At 44.9% G+C, this 8,545-nt stretch overlaps 1 protein-coding gene across 1 annotated transcript in view; it reads right to left on the bottom strand.

The window, feature by feature from the left end:
* LOC130586552 (EF-hand and coiled-coil domain-containing protein 1-like) overlaps positions 1-7,091 on the bottom strand; it is a gene marked incomplete at its 3' end in the record, with an annotated part of 13,922 nt that extends 6,831 nt beyond the window's left edge. Inside the window, exons 1-3 of the mRNA XM_057387391.1 lie at positions 7,076-7,091; positions 5,046-5,181; positions 4,641-4,809 (exon numbers count right to left, since the gene is read on the bottom strand). Coding sequence (XP_057243374.1) covers positions 4,641-4,809; positions 5,046-5,181; positions 7,076-7,091 — 321 coding nt within the window. The remainder of the gene's footprint in view (positions 1-4,640; positions 4,810-5,045; positions 5,182-7,075) is intronic.
* Between the last annotated feature and the right edge of the window lie 1,454 nt (positions 7,092-8,545).

Below are 8,545 nucleotides of genomic sequence, written 5' to 3'. Positions count from 1 at the left end.
GGTCTCTTGTCCCAGGTAACAAGGAAATGGCCTCAGGCTGTGCCAGGGGAGGGTTAGATTGGATATTGGGATAATCTCATCACTGAAAGGGTGGTCAGGCACTGGCAGAGCTGCCCAGCATGGTGGTGGGGTCCCCATCTCTGGAGGATTTAGGAGATGTGCGGATGTGGCACTTGGGGACAGGGCTTTGTGCTGGTAGTGCTGGGGGACAGGTTGGTCTCCATGATCTTGGTGGGCTTTTCCAACCTCAAGGATTTTGGGATTCTGTTCCATGTCTCTGTGAGAACAGGAAGCTTTTGTACTCCCCTGTACAGCCAAAGCATTGCCACAGCAAATCACAGTGAGGTGAAAAAGCCAATATTTTAAAATGTAAAATTGCCCAATGTACAATTAGGCAGATGCTCATGGAAATTCCTAAGGGATGCTCACCTGCCCTGGGTAGTACAGGAATAAAACATTCTCCCAAATGTCTCTCCCTGCCTGGGTTATACCCAGCATCTGCTGCTACCTGAACACCTGCAGTAACACAGTAATGATGCAGAATTTGCTTTTAAAACCTGGCTCTTGGGYGGGGATGGRWGATCCCTCAGGATTTCAGYTTCTCTATTCCCATGTCTCTGTACCCCTGTGATTGTTCAGTGTTTAACTCCAGACTCCACAGACAGTGCTGAGCTCCTGCTCTCCCATTTTTACACAAAACAATTCCTCTGCAGCCCCAAACTCAAGGACACCTCCCTGTGCCAGGCCCCAAGAGATGGAAACAACAGAAAATTGGGGGAGCCAAGTTGGAGTTTTTGACTGCATTGGCTGCAGCTGCAATTGGAGGATTCAGCAAATCCCGATGTGCAAATGGACAAAAGTGAGAAAGGGTGAAAAAGCCGTGAGCCATTGTCCATTGTGGGTGCAGCCCCTGGCTGGGCTGGGACTGCCCTGGATGGCCCTGAAGGCCCTGMAATGACAGAACTGCTTTGGATTCTCTCAGTTCTGTCCAGCCTCTGTTCTAGGCAAGCCAGATCTAGGCATCATGGTCAGTGGTTAAACCATTGGGCTCGAGGAGTGGGATTATCCTCAGCTCTGTCAAAGCCCCTCAGCAAAGCCTGGTCTGGGGATCTGAGCCTCCTCTGGGAATGGAAATACTCCTTTGGCAAACATCCGCCTTGAGGAGAATCCATCTGCTGTACCCAGCCCTCCCACAAAAGGCAGGAATGCTGTGGGGACAATCTGGGCCCTGGGATGGTGTGTACAAATACCTTTAGGAAAAAGAATTATTAGTATGCAAAAAATCCCCCAAGAAATGGAAGGTAAAATAATTCTATTGTGCTTTYCACAGAAACTAAGGAGGCTCCCTCTCATATCACAGCCATTTTTACAGGCAGTCACCCTGAGAAACATTTTCAAAATGGGAAGAAAAAAGTAACAGAAGGGCAGAAGGAAATGCTTTGAAATTTATCTTCTAAATCACATCACCCTCAGAGGACTGGAGGGGGGCACATGGTGCACCAATTCTTGAGAGGGATGCRGGGATGATCTGAGGAACAGCAAATCCCCTCAAATCAATAAATCTGTCAGGCAAATTGATAAGAACTGTCATGGAGGAGGCACGTGGTGAATCCATAGATGAACACAGCCAAGGATCRATTACATTTCTTTGAAAGGCTCTAGGAATAGATTGAACTATGTTAATTCAGTTGGTACAGTGGATTTCAAATCTGCAAAAGGCTTTGGATAAGTTTCACCACCAAAGACTAAAAACCCAATAAAATATTAAATTCCACCTCTGCAGGAGCAGAGATCCTGCCGTGGACTTCGGGCTGGTTAAAAAGTGGGGCAGGGACCAGGAGTGAAGGGTTCACAACAATCCTTAGGATCTCACAAGGATCCGGGCTGAGACCTGAGCTCTTCATAAATGATTTTTGAAACAGGTGAATGTCTCAGTGTTTGARTTTGCTCTCAACACAGTTTTCTGGGGGTAATCAACCCCAAAGCTGCCTGTAAAGAATCGCAGCAGGAGTGAATGTTGAACACCCATGGGCMATAAAAGATCAGCTGGAATTCAGTGTCCAAAGGGAGGCAGGAATGAGCAGGGATGGTGGAGGAGGGCTGGAACCTCCTGGGCACAGCTCAGCAGCCAACAGGGATCACAAGGTACCTGCCAGAGGATGGCAGGAAAGGAACAGGGCATGAAGCACCAACTGTGCTGATGCCATTGCATTTAGATCCCAACCACGTTTTCTGTTCTCTCTCCAAAAGGGTAACAGAGCTTGGAAAGTGCATGGAAGAATCAGAGTAACAGAGGGAGGTGATGTTTCCCACACCAGAAGAGCTGAGGCAGATTGGGAATGGTCATAACTCAGTTCTGGCAGTAAAAATCTGGAAAATTGTAAGGGGAAAAACCCTTTGCTGATCCCCAAGCACAAACCCGAGGCGATCAAGCAGCAGATTTGAAGCTAAAAAAAGACAAATCCTGGAGACTTGTTCCTTTCCAAGGACTGTGTGGGAATCCTTGTCCTGAGATACCAAAAGCACTGCCAGCTTCAAGGAGAGGCAAAGTGAATTCATGGYAAATAGCTCCAATATTGGCCATTAACCATAATACTCCATGGACAGCAAGGGCAGGACGTGTCTGTCCCTGCTGCACTGGGAACCGGGTGAGAGGCACCAAGAGGAACACCCTGTGCCTCCTTGATTTTATCCAGATATTGGCATGAGATCCTCATTTGACCCTGCATGGCAGTTCACAAATTAATTGTCTTTCTCATTAAGCTGGCAGCTCGCATGCAAGCTTTTACAGAAAATAATTGGCATTTCTTTGCAATGCTGCGTTTGGCAGCAGAACACTTTATTTTTAGGTTTCACTTGTGCTCTCCCCATCTATCATCCCCAGGTCACCACCCTGCCTTCAGGAGAAGCTATTTTTATGTGTTTGGTTGTTGGAAAGTAGAACTTTCTAGACATGACAAATCTCAGAACTCCTTCACCCTCTGGTTTTACCAGCCTCAGGCTGAAGCAATTATTAATCAGTATCTGAGAGTGCTGCCCTTCAGTTGCCTGCTGAGTCCACTGCCTGTTATTTTTGTTATTTTTCTGATTTTCCACCCTCCAAACAGAAGCACATAAATATATAAGGTACTTTTGGCAGGTTCAGAGAAGGTGTTGGTGGTTTATTTATTAAGCCAATCTATTTATTTGCAAGGTACTCGAGAGACAGAGAGCATTTCTCAGTCTCCCTATCTGATTACAAGAAAAGTCACCTTTTTGACAGGAATTCCTTATTGTTTGTCTGATTTGTAGCATCCAACTCCTCCCCTGCAACTGCTGGATAAATAAAAGAGCTTAAGAATAAATTTCTAACAGGCTCAGAATGATTCATCCCACTGATTAAATTCCCCTCGCAGTGTGTTGGCACCAAGTCTTCTTCACCTCCCTGCTTGCCTCTAAATCAAGAGCAACAGATTTCATTTTTCCTCTGGAATTTTGTATTAATCTCTTGGTAACGGTGCTTCTCCAGACAAGCTGCACAGAACTAATGATGAAAAAGAGGGCAGTGTGATGCTGCAGAAGAAGTGAGCATCTCGGACTGAGAAAAAAGGAGAAGAAAACAGGCACTACCTGAAGGTGGTTTTTATTCTGTGGACTGATGCTAGGCAGTAGAGAAGGAACCTCTTTGTTGCTCTAAAGAATATTGCAGGGGTAAATTGTCCTTGAATACTGCAAACTGTGTCAGGCAGAAACRGGATTTTATTCTGGTTTAATTTTTTTCTCCCTAGCAAGTAAACTCTTCCACTTAATTTAATCAACGGAAAAGATTACATGAAATATTGATTAAAAAAAGGACAGCAATTTGTAAAGACGTTGACTATTTTACCTGTACTTTAAATATTTGACTGATTCATATAATCCTCCCAGAACTTTTAAAAGCTTTTTGCTTTGTTTAAAAAGGGGGTAAAAAACACTAAACCAGCTGAAGCTCAGAAGAAGCAGAGAAGGGCAATGCATGTGGTGCACTTGTTTTGTTTCATGGAAAGAAAAATATGGCACTTCGATCTGAGCCCACCAGTGGCTGAAATCTGCAATATTTAAATATTAAAATCACGCAGGACTGCTGGGATACAGCACTGGGGCTTTAGATAATATGGTTATAACCTCTGCTGAAGGGGAGTTGGATATTCTGCTAAACCTTATAACTTATTTCATTCTTCTTATTAATTCTATTCATATTATTTATTTTATTTATAAATATATTGGGCTAAGCCCAAGAAATAGAGCAAATGGGGTAATTTACTCCAAAACACCGAGTCTCAGTCAGCTGGAGAGATTTACTGGAAAATTACTGTGCCCCCAGATGTCCTGGATGCCTGCGGATATGGGGAGGATTTCATCCACAGCTCAGGAACCCCAGCAAATCAAGGGCAATATTTGAAGGTCCTGGGCTGCATTTCATCCTCTAGAGGCAGTTTTGGGTAGGAACCAGAGCAGGAATGCGGTGTGAGAGGAAAGCAGGAGTTTGATCTGACAAACCACAGCACAAGGAGGAACATCAGCAAGAGGGAGCAGAATGGCCAGAGGAAAATATAAATACATGTGAATGCAGCTACCCAAAATACAAATAACCCTTMCACACTCTGCTTGGCACCTGTTACCTCTTCCATGGTTGTCTCCAGTTTTCTCCCKGGGTGCCCCTTGAGCTCCAGCTGCTCCATGAGAGGGGAGGTTCCCCCCGAGAGCTCTGCAGGCGCTGTGGTGGAGCTGTCGGTGTTGGTGGTGGTCTCCAAGTAGGAGAGCAGCTTTCTCCACGTCTTTTCATCACATCTACACACACAATCAAAAGAGAAGAGCTGGTGAAGCCTCCTGATGAAGGTCTGTGTTTGGAAAAGCCAGTTTCYCTGTGGRATTCTTGTCAGCACAGATCACCAGTGAGGCTAACACTGATTCGGGCTCAGGGGGAATGTCCAGCATGGTGTTCCCCACGCGCCATAAAGGATGGGCAAAGCACACTTAGATCTTTCCAAAGGCTCAAATGGCACTAATGTAGGATCTGAACTCACCCACTGCCGCAGCAAGGGAGCCTGGCCAGGATCTGGTGCACGTGCTGCAGCCGGGGAGCTCGCTCTCCTGCCCACTTCTCGTCCTCCTCGTCGGAGGCAGCCTGGCCCTCCACGGARCGGAAGAGCTGATCCTCTGCTGGAAACAGGAACCCTCAGCAACACCCCAGCAACCCCAGCAGTGGCTGTTTAAACCCTGATTCTGAGCCACAGACAAGTGAGAGCTTCAACTACCTGGGGGACCCCAGGCAGGGCAGGGGCTAGGGCAGCTGCAGCAAAGTTCCTTATTTTATGAGTCTTGAATATTTCAGAGCTCATTTGTGGGTAACTCATAGCTATTCCACCTCAACTCCCCTTTTTCTCTTGAGTAACTCTAAAGTGAGGAGGATCACTGTGGTTTTTGGGGGCAGTTCTGTTCAAGTATACAGCTGAAGAGAGACTTTTCCCAAGGAAAGGATCATACTATACAAGGATGTTCTTGCACAGTCATTGCACAGCTGGACACATTCTGGGGGCCCAAACTGGATGTAAATGTTCTTTACATCATTCCCTGACTGTATTTTGTAGGGGCAGGAGGTTTAAGATATAAATGCAATGTTATATCAATAGCTATTTATTGCTTAGTTACCTCTTGTTACCTCAAACTGATTTTTCTCATGTGCGGAGTAATTTACAACAGGACTGCCKACAATGCACCTGTACTATCAGAGCAATACTTTCATACTTTTTAAGCTTTATCCTATAAAAGCCATTGCATTTAACTCCTTTTTGTCMCAGGAAGACCTTCACTGGGGTTGTTATGAGGATTAGAGGATTATTATGCTGCCTGTAACTTCATGACAATCTTCCGGCACATCTTCATTCTGAACATGTATTTTGAGCTGCAACCAGGTTAAACCATTATCAAGGTGATTTCAAATTTTATAATGATTTACTTTAACAGCTGTCAGTTAATTAAACAGGCTTAATGAATTCTGAGACAGTGGTAAAGCCCAGTGGTGTTATTCCTTCAGATACTGGAACACCATTGCCCTCAAACAGTGTTACAAGGGCTGTGCATTTTCAGCTCCTCCAGCAGAGGCTGGAGGGCTCCAGAAATCAGCCACCCAGCAAAACCCCTCAGGTGAAGGATTTTGTGTCCCCCTCTAGGACAGRGCACCCCCAGCTGCAGCTGGAGCAGCATTTCCAGCTGCTGGAGGCTCTGGGGTGTGTCTGACCCTGGCTGGGCTGGGGACAGGATGGCCCCAAGGGGTGGCAGGAGCTCCCTTTAGTGCAGCTCCTCCTCTGCAGGATCCTGGGGATGRGGCTCCTGCCCTGCTGGGTTCCCTTTCCAAAGGAGAAATGCCCTGCTCGTTTCCTTGCTGTTTAGTTCTGCTCAGCCCTCAGCAGATGTTTGCTAACGCCACCCTCGTTCCAGTGCCATTCTGTGTGTTTCATTTATAAATGATCRTGTTCAATCATTTATTGCCCAGGCAGGAACAAAGCTTGGCTCGTGCAGTGCTGCTGTTTAATTAGAGGATGAATTTCTCGTGTTCATGGCAATCTTTACCCTGCCTGAGCTCATTTCTCAGCAGCACATTCCCCCTGTGAGGCTGGCATGGCCAAACACCACCACAATTCCTGATTTCAATCTGGGCTACCCCAGCAGGGAATTATTTTTATCACCWTTTCTTTTCCTGCCATGGGAGTTCCAAGGGTACAACTGGCATGGCAGCACAGAGAAGTGATCCCACCCCAGGGTTCCTTCAGGAGCTTGGAGCTGGAATTCTCAACCCAGAGCAGGAATTGCAGCACCTTGCCCAGCAGATGCTCAGATGAGGTTTTTAGGCATGGAGGAAAAGGCACGTGGATCTCAGGTGGGCTTTGTGCTCAGATATCCAGGATACTTGAATGCTTTGAGGTTTTCTGCCCCTACACAGAAAAGGAAATGTCCTCTGCTCCAATTCAACCAATGTAGAAAAAAAGAGCTTTTCCATCATCTTTTAGGTTATGGTTAGCAGCACTGGAAACCAGAGAGGAAATRCAGAATTTACACATCTCTTCTAACATGGAGCCAGAATTTTATAAAAGTTTATAAAATTTTTACAAAGCCTGTTACTAAGGTGCTATTTAAAAAAAATATTCTGCCAGCAGAATCATAGAGCACTTYATTGCTGTGATATTTAGGCATTGATTTGTAAACCAGCCAATGTAGAATGTCTTATTCAATTCCATTGATGCAAGTGCTCTTAAGAAATYAATGTTTATATGTATATTTGTGTATATTTATGTATATTTATATGTGTATATATACACAAATAATTCTGCATATGGYTTCATTTATCCAGTAAATCCAGGTTTAATCCTGGATGTTCACACAATTTTTTTTCCTTGTTCATCTCCCTCAGTTAGTTTTTCTGCCTAACTAATCCTATTTTACTTGATAGAATATTTTTCCTTGCTTTTAAATCTATAGCCCCTTAATTTTTTTGCATGAAAAGTTTTGCTAAAAAGCTCTTTGTGCTTGAACTTCMATTAATTAATTAATAATTTTATGTGGAAACTCTCTTTGAGCTGGCAAAGTGGGTGATTCGATAAAAACATCAGGTTTAACTTTCTAAGTCTACCCAGATGAAGAACAYGTTATGAATTTTATWTAATTTATTTTACTTTTATTTACATGTCGCTATTTTTAACACTCCCATGCAGCTGCTTGCCAGCTCCATTCAACACACAATTAAAACCGAATTTTTTGTCACTACAAACAGCTCTCCAGTCTGCAGTGAAAATGCCTTGTAACTCAGAGTTATTGTCAGATAAGCACTTTTGTGGGTTTTTAACAGGCATTGGCCAAAAAWMCCCAAAATCCCTGCAGGGAAGCCAGTGTGGGGAATATTGTGGCAATTGTTGGTGCTCCATGTGCTGAACAGTTCCTGGAGCAGCTAGGATGTTTCCAAGGAGCATGACTGTACAGAATATTAACTGTAAATTGTTTCCTTGGAAATAATTTTTGCTGAGGTTCCGATTTTCTGTTTACAAAGAAATGAAGTTTTGATACTTTCTAAGCCAGGAAAAAAAGTCATGGTGGCATGACTCATGTGGAAAAAAAGCAGTTTTAAATCATARCTCTGAGTGATAAGGTCAGTTTTTCATTAAACATGAAATCATGTGGGGAGTGAGAAGTGGAAAGCTGGGACAGAAGGTTTTATGTAGGTCTGAGATTTCAAGACTCATTAGGATTGGTTGGTTGTGTGGCAGTTTAATCCCTGTTAGCTTTGTTGCTGCTGGCCCTACAAGTGAGAGAGGCAAAGCAGGGTTTGGGGCAGGGTTTGGGGCAGGGTGGAGGGCACAGCTTGGGATAGGGTGTGGGGCCAGGTTTGGGGCCATGTTCAGGGCAGGGTTTGGGGCAGGGTTTGAGGCAGGGTTTGGGGCAGAGTTTGAAGCAGGGATCGGGGCAGGGTTTGGGGCAGGGTTTGGGGCAGGGTTTGGGGCCATATTCAGGGCAGGGTTCGGGGCAGGGTTTG

The sequence above is a fragment of the Malurus melanocephalus genome, unplaced genomic scaffold (assembly GCF_030028575.1).
Source record: "Malurus melanocephalus ecotype Western Australia unplaced genomic scaffold, MMel_1.1 scaffold_1202, whole genome shotgun sequence".
In the NCBI taxonomy this organism is placed as follows: domain Eukaryota; kingdom Metazoa; phylum Chordata; class Aves; order Passeriformes; family Maluridae; genus Malurus; species Malurus melanocephalus.
The sequence above is the reverse complement of the archived record's forward strand: the minus strand, read 5'-3'. Positions and strand labels throughout refer to the sequence as shown.